This window comes from Narcine bancroftii, chromosome 2 (genome assembly GCF_036971445.1).
Source record: "Narcine bancroftii isolate sNarBan1 chromosome 2, sNarBan1.hap1, whole genome shotgun sequence".
In the NCBI taxonomy this organism is placed as follows: domain Eukaryota; kingdom Metazoa; phylum Chordata; class Chondrichthyes; order Torpediniformes; family Narcinidae; genus Narcine; species Narcine bancroftii.
The window spans coordinates 371,244,965-371,259,263 of NC_091470.1; the positions used below are offsets into that span (position 1 = coordinate 371,244,965).

At 42.5% G+C, this 14,299-nt stretch overlaps 1 protein-coding gene across 1 annotated transcript in view; it reads right to left on the reverse strand.

Annotated features, from left to right (window-relative positions):
- LOC138753136 (laminin subunit alpha-3-like) overlaps positions 1–14,299 on the reverse strand; it is a 341,672-nt gene that overhangs the window by 321,965 nt on the left and 5,408 nt on the right. Inside the window, exons 3-4 of the mRNA XM_069915711.1 lie at positions 13,996–14,166; positions 11,032–11,129 (exon numbers count right to left, since the gene is read on the reverse strand). Of these exons, the coding sequence (XP_069771812.1) occupies positions 11,032–11,129; positions 13,996–14,166 (269 nt within the window). The remainder of the gene's footprint in view (positions 1–11,031; positions 11,130–13,995; positions 14,167–14,299) is intronic.

Sequence of the window (14,299 nt, forward strand, 5' to 3'; positions counted from 1 at the left end):
GGAACTGGATGGCCATGGAGGGGGAATAATTTGCAATGCTATGGGAAAACATTGGGAAATGAAAATGACAGAATTGCACTCCTGAGAGTCAACAATCTGGCGATAATGTGGCAAATTGAATCATCAAAGTTTTGGAGATTGGAGGAGTAGTGAACAGCGAGGAAGGCTTTTCAAAGCCTGCAGAGGTATCTGAACCAACTTTTTAAAGTTTCAAAGTTCAGATTTATTGTCAGAGTACATATATGATATCACATACAATCCTGAGATTCTTTTTCCTGTGGGTCAGGCAGAAGTTCTACTTAAGGGTAGTGCAAAAAACTGTATCCAAGAAATAAATGTCAGTTAGTTAGAATTTGGAACAATGCTTTACACGAAAGATTTGGGCTGAACATGGGCAAAGAGGAGAGGCTTGCATTTCACCTTGGAAAAAGGCACTGTAAAATGGCAGATGGAATTAAATGCAGACAAGTTTTAGGTGTGGCACTTTGGGGGGCGGTACAAACCAGGTAAATGGTTTTTCTACCACAGTGTGGTAGAACAGAAGATCCGGGAATACAGACATATATTTCCTTGAAAGTGGTGTCACAGGTAGATAGGCATGTTGGCCTTCATAAATCAAAGTACTGAGTACAGGAGTTGGAATGTTATGGTGAAGTTGCATAAGATGTTGGTGAGGCCAAATTTGGAGGATTGTGTTCAGTTTTGGTTACCGAACTGCAGGAAAGATGTACACTAAGAAAATTCACAAGGATGTTGCCAGGCCTTGAAGAGATGAGTTAGAGGGAAAGGTGGAACAGGTTAGAACTTTATTCCCTGGAGAATGAGAGGAAAATTGATAGAGTTATACAATATTATAGATAGAGTAAATGCAAGCAGGCATTTTCCACTGAGGTTGAGTAACGACAAGAACAAGAGGACATAGGTTAAGGATGAAAGGGGAGATATTTAAGGGGAACATTAGGGGGAACTTTTTCACTCAGGGGGTGGTGAGAGCTGCCAGTGAAAGTGGTGGCCACAGGCACGATTTCAACATTTACGAGAAGATTGGATAAGAACATAGCTATCTATATCATGGTCAGGGTCATGGTCTGGGTGCAGGTCAATGGAATTAGGCAAATAAATAGTTTGGCTCAGACTAGATGGGACGAAGAACCTGTTTCCATGGTTCTTTGGAATTCGATGGGCTGAATGACCTTGTTTAATGTTTTCATTGTTTCTGTGCTATTGGATTTGGTTAACAAATTTCTCCCAGTCTTCCTGTGTGAAACCATATAGCCGTTTACAGCGCAGAAACAGGCCATGTCGGCCCTTCAAGTCCGCACCAGTTCACTTATACATATCACTGTGTATTGTTTTTCCATCAAATATTCTGTGAATTGGATTGACGTTGACTTGAGCAGAAAGTAGAGGGTGCTGGGACTTTTCAACAGGTAAGGCAGTGTCTGCACAGGAAATCATTTCATGTTGGTGCATACAAGATAGTGACATGAAGGACGGCCGATGCTGTAATTTGGAGCAAAAATCGAGCTGCTGGAGGAACTTGGGGTCAGGCAGCATCTGTGGAGGGAAATGAAGAGAAAAGTTTCTGGATTGGGTCCCTGCATCTGCACTGAAAGAGTTGGGGGGGGAGACAGCTAGCACCAATTCCCATAGTATATTTCCCTCCATGAGGCAGCATAACGGTTAGTGCAACACTATTACAGCACCACCGACCCGGATTCAAATACGGCACTGTCGGTGAGGAGTTTGTACACTCTCCCAATATCTGCGTGGTTTTCCTCCGAGTGCTCAGGTTTCCTCCCTCCTTCCAAAACATACAAGATTGGGTGTAAATTGGGCAGCGTGAGTTTTAAGGGGCTTTCTTCCGTGCTATATTGTTCAAAAACAACATGTGGCCTGTCTCACAGAGTTCCTCACTTTTATGTATACACGAAGTATGTTACTCCGTTATCGCGGCGCAGTGACCAGATTTCAGATTTATTGTCAGAGTACATATATGACATGATACAACACTGAGATTGTGTACAAAAATAGTATACTTGAATAGTACTAGACACGTCTTCCCCTCTCCTCCCCTCTCTGCCTTCTGTAGGGACCATTCCCTCCGAGACTCCCTTGTGCACTCATCCCTCCCCACCAATCGCTTCTCCACTCCCCCCCCACCCCACCGACTGAAGGAAATGCAACATTTTTGCCGACATCTCCTCCATCACCACCATTCAGAGCCCCAAACAATCCTTTCAAGTGAAGCAACACTCGTGTATCCATGGGAGTGATCTACTGCATCCAGTGCTCCCATTGTGGCTTTTTCTACATCAGAGAGACTGGGTGCATACTGGGAGATCTCTTCACTGCGCACTGTCTACATCAATGACAGGGATTTCTCCAAGTGGCCAACCACTTCAATTCTGTGTCCAACTCCCAGACTCACATGTCTGTCCATGGCCTCAAGTACTATCTCACCGAGACTACATTTGGTTTTCTGTCTGGGCACTCTCCAACCAGATGGCATTAATATGGACATAACCATGTAACCATATAACCACTTACAGCACAGAACAGGCCAGTTCGGCCCTACTAGTCCATGCCGTAACAAATCCCCACCCTCCTAGTCCCACTGACCAGCACCCAGTCCATACCCCTCCAGTCCTCTCCTCTCCAGTCTTTCCTTAAATGTAACCAATCATCCCGCCTCAACCACGTCTGCCGGAAGCTCATTCCACATCCCTATCATCCTTTGCGTAAAGAAATTTCCCCTCATGTTCCCCTTATAATTTTCCCCCTTCAATCTTAAACCATGTCCTCTACTTTGAATCTCCCCCACTCTTAATTGAAAAAGCCTATCCACATTTGCTCTGTCTGTCCTTTTTTTTAAACTTTATTTAAGATTTTATAACATGAATAACATATAGGATTACATTAAAAAAAATTAAGAATAAAATAATAAAATTACAATACAGTATCAGTAATCTAAATAAACTATACCCTCCCCAATAATTATTACACATTAATAACCCAACTCAAATTAGTCCAACCCCCCTTTCCCCCAAAATAAAGAGTGAATTAATAAAGTTAATAATATATGTGAGAAAAAAAACCCACTTACAAAAGAAAAAACAAAAACATAACCGATTAAAATACTAACAAAAAGAAAAGTAATTAATACTAAGATATCAGACTTAAAAAACATATTTAAATCAAACTTAAATGCATATATTTAACAAACGGAGTTAAGATGAAACATATATTTAACTCAAACTTAATATAAAAAATTAGTAAAGTTAGTAACATGATCTATCAAAAATTCTTAAACAATAATCAATTCTTAAAAAAAATTGTGGCATGAAAAAAAACTTTCTCTATAGAGATAAATCTTCACCAAATATCAACTAACTTCACATCTATCATCATATTAGTCACATAAACCACCATCTTAAAACAAAATCCAAACCTCATTAAGCATTGTACAATTCGATTTTAGTACTCTTCCACCATTTTCCCCTTTTACTGTTGAATAGTTATCCAATAAAAGCTCCAATACCACATTTAAATATCCCTAATCATTATGTTAAAATTCAGATATCCTAATAATAAAAACACATCTACAACGAAATCTATATCTTCAACAAATGGAGCATAAACCACAAACAAAATTCAAGCCTAATTAAGAATTGTACAATTCAATTTATAACTTTCACCATTATTCCCTTCGTTCTATAACTAAAATAGCAAAATAATATACACCAGAATTACCACTCCTTCCCCTTAAAGTTAAAGAAAAAATATTAAAAAAAACTTATCCATCCCATTCACATTTAAATTTCAGATATTCCTTATCTACTGAATAAACTTTACAAAAAAAACCACATCAATTTTTAGTTTTTTAAACAATCAAATACTTTCTTATGCTTTTTTTTATATTTAAACAAAAAAAAAACCCCTTCACTCTTTAATCTAATAATACAAAAAAAAAGGAAAAAAAACGGGTAGGAGGTTAAAAATACCCCCTCCCGTCTAAACCACGCAATGTGGCAACTCCCAAAAAAAAAATGGGTGTGAGATAACTCACACGTAGCAGATGACTTTCAGGAAATAGTGCCTATCCAGTTCTCTCCCCCAACTCTCATTTCATCTTAAACTAACATCATCATTATTTAATATCCTTTTTTAAAAAAAACATTAAAAAAAAAGGACAACTCTTCTTTTAATCAGCTCCAACTGCCGAGTCACCATTACAATCATTCCTTCTTGGAGCACGGCTCTTTTCTTCCATCTCTTGTCTCCTTAGAGATCGCGGCGGACTACGTCTCTGTTGAAACCGAGTAATTGGCAGCTCTTGAGCAAATGCTATAGCTTCCTTTGGAGAATCAAAGAACTTTGGTTGGCAACCATCTTGAAAAACCTTCAAAACAGCTGGATATCTAAAGGTTGCCTTGTAACCTTTCTTCCACAACAACTCTTTAGCAGGATTGAATTCCCGTCGTTGGAACATAACTTCTTGACTCAAATCCGCATAGAAGAAAACTCGATTATTTTGAATCATCAAGGGTGATTTTCTCTGTTGTGCATTTCTAATAACCACTCATAAAATTATTTCTCTGTCGTAATAATTCAAGCAACGAACCAAAACAGGTCTTGGACCTTGACCTGAAATAGGTCTTCTACGCAAGGCTCTGTGAGCACGTTCCAGTATTATACCTTCCGGGAAATGTTCTTGACCCAGCACCTGCGGAATCCATTCAGTAAAATATTTTCTTGGGTCTGGTCCCTCCATACCTTCCGGCAAACCAATCATCTTTATATTGTTCCGTCTGGATTGGTTTTCCAAATAATCAATCTTTTCCACCAAATTTTTATTTTGAGTTTGTAAGTCTTCGACCATTTTGGTCACATCAAAAACTTGATCCCGTATTTCGTCTCTATCTTCTTCACACGAATTAAATTTATCTCTCACTTCAAGCTTAAAAGCTCCAAACTCAGCCATCTGTTGAGAATGTATTTTCACCAGAGTATTAAACCTAGTACCAAGTTCAGTCATAATCTTGGATAATCCCTGCATTGTATAAGATAATTTAGATTCAAGATTCACAAAAATCTTTTCAATTGGAAGAGACTTTGGCTCAGCAGATTCCTGCTTCTTCTGCATAACCAAAGGATCTTTTGTTCCTTCCTTCATTCTGGTTGCCTTCCTTGTAGTATGACTACGTGTGGAAACCGCAGCCACAGCCTCTCCAGCAATGACTGGAGGACGCTGGCCGGGGTCCATAATGTATTAAGTTCTCCCAGTACATCAAGTTGTATAGGTTTTTCTATCTCAAGAGATGCAGTTTGCAGTGCCATCTCTACAGTTGACAAATGCCTTTGAGTAACTCTTTGTTCTAAAGGCAGTTTGGCGCCCTCTTTAGGGGGCTCTACCGATGTAACATAGAGCTCTACATCCGAACACTGTACCTCTCTCCTGGGATCCATTTCACACTGAGTCCCGGTGTCTTTCCTGTAGGTAGGCTCCAAAACTTGAACTTTTGAAAAATGTAGTTTTTTGATGATCTGTTGTCGGTTTTTTTTGCTCTTTTCCACCAATTGCACCATCATAAGTTCAATTAACAGCACTGAAATTATCTAAACTTTTAAAGAATTTTAACGGGCATTTCTAGACAAAACAAGATAGAGTCAGGAGTTGCAAGGGAAAATTGGTTTGTTGGGGTTGGGTGTTGGGATTTTCCTCCTTTGTCTTTTGACAGTGAGGTGGGCTCTGCAGTCTTCTTCAAAGGAGGTTGCTGCCCGCCGAACTGTGAGGCGCCAAGATGCACAGTTTGAGGCGACATCAGCCCACTGGCGGTGATCAATGTGGCAGGCACCAAGAGCTTTCTTTAGGCAGTCCTTGTACCTCTTCTTTGGTGCACCTCTGTCTCGGTGGCCAGTGGAGAGCTCGCCATATAACACGATCTTGGGAAGGGCATGGTCCTCCATTCTGGAGACGTGACCTACTCAGCGCAGTTTGATCTTCAGCAGCGTGGATTCAATGCTGTCGGCCTCTGCCATCTCGAGTACTTCGATGTTGGAGATGAAGTTGCTCCAATGAATGTTGAGGATGGAGCGAAGACAACGCTGGTGGAAGCATTCTAGGAGCCGTAGGTGATGCCGGTAAAGGACCCATGATTCGGAGCCGAACAGGAGTGTGGGTATGACAACAGCTCTGTATACGCTAATCTTTGTGAGGTTTTTCAGTTGGTTGTTTTTCCAGACCCTTTTGTGTAGTCTTCCAAAGGCACTCTTCTTTGAACTACTCTTTGCAGATGATGCCGCTTTAGTTGCCCATTCAGAGCCAGCTCTTCAGCGCTTGACGTCCTGTTTTGCGGAAACTACCAAAATGTTTGGCCTGGAAGTCAGCCTGAAGAAAACTGAGGTCCTCCATCAGCCATCTCCCCACCATGACTACCAGACCCCCACATCTCCATCGGGCACACAAAACTCAAAACGGTCAACCAGTTTACCTATCTCGGCTGTACCATTTCATCGGATGCAAGGATCGACATCTCAATAGCCTACCATTTAATGCATATGACCTATTTAGATTTGCCTTTCCGTGTTTATAAATTATAATAATAATAAAAAGATTGAAAAAGAAAAGAAAGATTTGCCTTTCCAAAATGTAACACCTCACACTTATCTGTATTAAATTCCATCAGCCATTTCTCAGCCCACACCTCCAGCCTTCCTAAATCACCTTTTAATCTACGGTAATCTTCCTCACTGTCCACAACACCACCAATCTTTGTATCATCCGCAAACTTGCTTATCCAATTCTCCACCCTTACTTCCAGATCGTTAATATATATAACAAACAATAGTGGACCCAGGATCGATCCCTGAGGAACTCCACTAGTCACCAGCCTCCAATTGGACAAACAATTTTCTACCACTACTCTCTGACACCTCCCATCCAACCACTGCTGAATTCATTTCACTACCTCCTTATTTATACCTAATGCCTCCACCTTTTTTCCTAACCTCCTGTGGGGAACTTTGTCAAAAGCTTTACTAAAGTCTAAATAGACAACATCCACAGCTTTCCCTTCATCCACCTTTTTTGTAACCCCCTCGAAAAAGTCAATCAGGTTTGTCAAGCATGATCTACCCCTGACAAAACCATGCTGATTACTCCCTAGCAATCCCTGTACTTCCAAATATTTGTAAATACCATCCCTCAGAACACTTTCCATCAACTTGTCCACTACAGACGTCAGACTCACGGGCCTATAGTTCCCAGGTTTACATTTTGACCCCTTCTTAATCAGCGGAACCACATGCGCCACCCTCCAATCCTTTGGCACTACCCCCGTGGCCAGTGACATCCTAAATATCTCTGTTAATGGCTCCACTATCTGTCCACAAACCTCCCTGAGTGTCCTTGGGAATATTTTGTCCGGTCCCGGAGATTTATCCACCTTTATCTTTTTCAACACAGCCATCACTACCTCCTCGGTTATCCTTATATGCTTCATGACCTCCCCACTATTTTTCTTTACTTCAACTGGTACAATATTTTTTTTCCCTAGTGAATACCAAGGCAAAGAAATCATTCAAATTTCCCCCATTTCCTCTGACTTCTCACTCAGCCTACCCTCACTATCTACAAGGGGTCCAATTTTATCCCTCACTAATCTTTTACTTTTAATGTACCTATAGAAACCCTTTGGATTTATTTTTACTCTGTCTGCCAAAGCCTCTTCGTGCCTTTTTTTGGCCTTTCTAATTTCTTTCTTAAGATTCCTTCTACACTCCTTGTAGTCCTCCTTCAAATTCTCAGCTCCCTGCTCTTTATATCTCTTGTACACTTCCCTTTTTCTCCTAACCAAATTTCCAATATTCCTCGAAAACCAAGCCTCCCTATGATTTCCAGCCTTTCCTTTGATCCTCACTGGGACATATCTACTCTGTACCCTCAAAATTTCTTTTTTGAATATCCTCCACTTTTCATTTACATCCTTACCTGAAAATATCCTGTCCCACTCAATACTCCCCAAATCCCTTCTTATTCCTTCGAAATTTGCTCTTCTCCAATCCAGAACCTCAACTTTAGACCCCTCCTTGTTCTTCCCTAAAACTACCCGAAAACTAACAGAGAATGATCACTAGACCCAATTTGTTCTCCAACATTAATGTCCGATACCTAACCTAGCTTGTTACCTAACAGGAGATCTAGAATTACACTGTCCAGAGTCAGTTCTTCTACTAATTGATCCAGCCCTCTAACTGTATGGGTATCCCAATCAATGTGAGGGAAGTTAAAATCTCCCATGATCACTACCTTATGATTCTCACACATATACGTTATCTCCCTACAAATTTGTTCCTCTAATTTTCTTGGCCCATTTGGTGGTCTGTAATACACCCCTCAATTTCACCCAAACAGCCTCACTGGACGATCCCTCCAGCCCATCTTGCCACCTCACGGCAGTAATGTCCTCCTTAACATGCAGAGCAACTCCTCCCCCTTTTTTACCCCCTGATCTATCACATCTAAAACAAATGTATCCTGGAATACTGTTGCCAGTCCTGCCCCTCCTGTAGCCAGGTCTCACTAATTGCCACAATATCAGGACCCCAAGTATCTGTCCATGATCTAAGCTCATCTACCTTGTTCACTATGCTTCTTGCATTAAAATATATGCATTTCAGAGAATGACCCTCACATACATTCTCTTTTCTTCCTTCTACCCTAATCTCCATCCTACCTTTGTTATCATTATTTTTCCTATCTCGGTGGCCATGCTCCCTTGACACTGCTCTCACACTCTGTTCCCCACCCCCCTGCCAAACTAGTTTAAACCTTCCCACACAGCTCTAGCAAATCTGCTTGCCAGCACATTGGTCCCCCTCCAGTTCAAGTGGAGTCCGACCTTCCCCAGAAGAGATCCCAATGATCCAGAAATCTTATCCCTTGCCCCCTACACCATCTCTTTCGCCACGCATTCATCCTCCACATCCTCCTATTTCTACCCTCACTAACGCGTGGCACGGGCAGCAATCCAGAGATTACTACCTTGGAGGTCCTGTTTTTTAACTTCCTACCTAATTCCACATCATCCTGTTTCAGGACCTCATCCCCACTTCTAACTAAGTCATTGGTCCCCACATGGACCATGACTTCTGGCTGTTCTCCTTCCCCTTACAGAATGCTATGAACTCGATCAGAGATATCCCTGACCCTGGCACCGGGGAGGCAACAGACCAACCTGGATCCCCGATCTCATCCCACAAACCTTCTATCTGTCCCTCTGACTAATGAGTCCCCAACTACAAGTATCCTATTCTTATCCTTCTTTCCCTTCTGAACCTCAGGGGCAGCCCCTGTGCCAGAGACCTGATCCCCATGACTCGTTCCCGATAGGCTTTTCCCCCCAGCAGTATCCAATGCAGAGTACATGTTGCTGAGGGGCACTTCCACAGGGGTACTCTGCACTGGCGCTCTCCCTCCTTTCCTCACTGTCACCCAATTCCCTGACTCCTGCCTTCTAGGGGTGACTGTCTCCCTGTAACTCCTCTCTATCACTGCCTCTGCTTCCCTTATGATCCTCCGTTAATCCAATTGCAGCTCAAGCTCCCTAACACGGTCACTGTTGATATGCAATTGGATGCACCTTTTGCAGGTGTAGTCGTGAGGAACAGCTGTGGTGTCTCTGACTTCCCACATCCCACAAATGGAGCACTTAACTACCCCAACTGACTCCATTTCCTCCTTTCTTACTATAAATATGTTATTTCAAACCTTTCCACACAAGGAGCTCCTTCTTAGCCCCTGCTCACCAAAGTCCCTCGAGCCAAAGTCCCAAGTCCCCACTCCTTCACTGGGCCACTCACTCATTGCACTGCTCCTCGCTGGCCACTCCCTCCCTTTCTACTCCTTTTATTAGCCCTTACCAATTAACCCCAATTAACTCCTGGCTCCTCCTCCTCTCACCCGACACCAGGCGCTGACTCACTGCCTCCTCCGACCCCAAGTCCGACCTTCTCTGGTTTCTGTTAACCTACTCTCCATTCTCCCTCCCTTCCCTTTCCCTTTTTCTTCTTTCCCTTAGCTCTTCAGCCCCTTCCCTCTCTATTTCCAGAGCCATCCATCCTCCCCGTTTACTGCTGTGCTCATCTTTCCTTATCCACCTATTACCTCCTGCCTGTGGGACCATGCTCCTCCCCTGCTCCTTCCCCTCCATCACCATTTTGTTTTGACCCCTGCCAACATTTTTACATGCCTTGATGAAGAACTCAAGCCCAATACGTTGGTTATGTATGACAAAAGGCAAAGGAGGAAAAACCCAACACCCAACCCCAACCCACCAATTTTCCCCTGCAGCCGCTGCAACCGTGTCTGCCTGTCCCGCATCGGACTTGTCAGCCACAAACGAGCCTGCAGCAGACGTGGACTTTTACCCCCTCCATAAATCTTCGTCCGCGAAGCCAAGCCAAAGAAGAAGATATAAAATACACTGTTTGACCTGCTGATTCTTGTTAGGTCTGCTTTGTTCATGAATGAGTGAGACAAACACCAGAATGAGTCGAAATCAGGGTTCTTTGTTCTTTATTACCGGATTGTAACACTTGCGACTAACAATGTTAATCGGAGAATGCATTCTGCCGTTATCAGCAAAATGGTGATTTTTTATACCCTTGGATACATGCTTAGAACATCATCATATCATTACTTGTCCAATGACTAAAACTGTTGCTATCCTTTCCCTGCTAGCTTCCTGCCTCTCAATCCATCAATGTCTCTCTTATCTTGTAAGTACAAGGATGCATTCACATCTTGTTACAGCCCTGTACAGGGTAACTCCTTACACATTCCCATCTCATGATGTTTTACCTAACAGGAGTACAAGGACACCTCCCCTTCTTGTTACAGCCCTGCACAGGGTAACTCCTTACACATTCCCATCTCATGATGTTTTACCTTACATTCTCCAGCATTGTGTTTTCACTTGTAATACTGATGGTGTTCTACAGCACAGGGAAAACTGAACGACTACTCACAGGAAGCGGTTCTCCAGGTTCTGGGCTTTGCAAGTATCCGCATGTCCATTACAAACACACCGACCCCCGATACTGATGTCCTTGATACTGTAATAATACTGGGAGAATGGACAGAGTTTCTGGTCAATGACTAACTTTAAAAAATACTGGATCAAGCTGAATAATTAAATTTCAAAGAGTAAAAGGTGTCATTTATTTTCACACCCCCATGCATTTCACAAAACTTTTGATCATCTCGGATGGGTCAGGGCCAGTAAGCTTCCAAACCTTTGGACGAAATTCCTATTCGTACTCATACATGTTTCCTTCTTTAACAGACTTTTTTTTTAATGTGTTCATTCAAGGGGTGTGTGAGCCAGCGTCTAACGGGAGAGTGGTGATGAGCTGCCTTCCTGAATCTCTGTGCTCACCGAGATATGCAGAACTGACAGGGAGGGAGTTCCAGAACTTGAACCCGGAGATTGTGAAGCCACAACGATCTACATCCATACATGCATACATACAGCATGGTTACAGACCCTTTTAGCCCAAGAGCCCGTGCCACCTAATTACACCCAATTGCCACCTACAACTCCTGGTACATTGCGAATGGTGAGAGGAAACCAGAGCCTCAGAGGAAACCCACGCAGACACTTGAGAACATACAAACTCCTTACAGACAGCACAGGATTCAAACCCCAATCCTGATCGCTGGCGCTGTAACAGCATTGCACTAACCGCTACACTAACCATGCATCCTATTTCAACATCTGGGCGGTGTGTGGTTTGGAGGGAGACCTCCAGGTTATGATCACAAGATATTGGAGCAGAAGTAGGCCAATTGACCCATTGAATCTGCTCCGCCATTCTATCATGAGCTGATCCAGCCTCCCACTCAACCCCACTCCCTGGCCTTCTCCCTATAACCCTTGATGCTCTGACTAATCAAATATCTGTCAATCTCTGCCTTAAATACACCCAACAGCTGCCTGTGGCAACCAGTTCCAGAGGCCTAGCACCAGTGAGTCAGGTTCAAATCTGGAACTCTCTGTAAGGAGTTTGTACCCATGACCTGCATGGGTTTCCTCTGGATGCTCCGATTTCATCCCACCCTTCAAAAACATATGGGGTTAATTGAGTGTAATTGGACAGCACAGGTCTCAATGGCCAGAATCAGCTTTTACCATGTTATTAATTTTAAAATATTTAAGTGAGCTGAAAGGGATTGGAAAATATGCAAGCACTCTGGTCTCCAGCACTGGGTCACAACTCACCTTGCATTCTGGATGCCCAGATTATTGAGTGAGCCAAATCAAGTTCAACTTTACTGTTATCATGGTGCCATGATAAAGTTTGTTTTGGAACATTCCAGATGGACATCCCAAACCACAGTACAGGAGTGCAGAGTTACAGAGAGAGATTAATTGGTACAGAGTGGGGAGGCATGGCCATGCGAAGGACTTAGACAGACGTGTTTTGGTTGAGCTCTCCTTGAAGAATATTAAATAGACTGTCAAAACTAGAAAATCAAGATTTTCTTCATCAAAAATGGATAAACTAGCACGAAGAAACCAAAGCAGCTGAAAACAAAGATTGAAGAAGCTGCGATTCATCCGGGAACATCAGGTGAATGTCTGAAAAAGAGCAGTACAAAAATGGTGATGGGACGGACAGAACCAGGTAAAACTGGGGAATCAGGACAAGAATTGAGCATCATTCTGGAAAAAATGGAGAATTTGCGTCACCAATTTATGTGTTGAAATGGTGATGAGAGAAAATGATCCAAATAAAAGAAACTGTTGAAGATCTGATGGACAGAATGGGTTTGACAAAAACGCATGAAAAACTTGAGGCTTTGGGAGAAAAAAAAAAACCAAAGAATGGGAGTCGGATAAACAAAGACTGCTTGACAAAAATGACCATATAGAGAACTTTAGTTGACAAAATAATGTCCAAATCACTGGAGTGAAGGAAGGAATTGAGGGAAGAGACTGGTAAACTTTTTTCATGGATGTTTATGAACATTTACGTCCCAAATTATGACGATAAAATCTTTATGAAGGATATTTTTTTATAAACCACAGGGGGAAGACAAAATATATTGATTGGAAGTGATTTCAATTTTTGTTTAGATCCAATATTTGACAAATCAGCGAGAACAACAAGGGCGAAAGCTGCAAACATGACATTATATATGGAGGTGGCTCAATCCTTAAGAAAGAGACTATTCGTTCTACTCAAGGGAACATGACTCACATAGAAGGACTGACTTATTTTTAATGTCTGCCCAGTTACAAAATACTAGGAGAACTGCCAATAATTATTACCTATCCATTTTTTTTGCATTTAATGTTGTTTTTATTTCAATTAAGTATACTATTGTAGTTATAGAGTCACAGAGTCATACAGAGTGGAAACAGGCCCTTCAGCCCAACTTGCCCATGCCAACCAAAATGTACCACTCACAGTGGTGCGACCTGCCTACATTTGGCACATATCCCTCTAAACCCATCCTATCCATGTATCCATCCAATTTTTTTCTTAAACATTGCAAAGGTACCTGCCTCAACCACCTCCTCTGGCACCCTGTTCCATACACCCAACACTCTCTCTGTTAAAAAAAAAAGTTCCCCCTCAAGTTCCTGTTAAACCTTTCCTGCCCTCACCTTAAGACCGTGTCCTCTGGTTACTGATTTCCCCAGTCTGGATAAGTAGGTCAGCACAACATTGTGGGCTGAAGGGCTTGCTCTGTTTGTGCATTTTATTTAAGATGTGCAGCATCTGCAGTGTTTTTTGACACTGGGGATGAGGCCTCTCCAGCTGCCAAAGCCCTTGTGAGAATGTAATTGACAGCTTCCTCTGATTAGACCACCAGGCCACTCCCTCCAAGAGGGAATGGTGGGAAAGATCCCCCAGGAGAAGCCTCCAGGTCCTCAAACAAAGACTCTGCTTGACACCTCCGCATCGAGTGAGCACAGCACCTACCCTTCGAGTGACCGTGGGATCTAGTTGAGTCTTGGATATCAGGTGACCCAATAAGGTATTTGTCCGCAGAAATCGAAGCCTGATGTTCGTAGCCTTTGTGAACTCTCTTAGAACTGGAGAATTGTTGAAGATGGCAGATCCTGGCCGACCATTCACCAACGATACAACAATCTGTGGAAAACATTGTCCTAGATAGTCAGGACTGGGGCAATTGAGATGGATTGAGGAACAGTCAAATTTAATTTTTAAGAAACATAGCACAGCAGTTACTTTTTCTACTCCATAGCTCCAGCAACCCTGACTC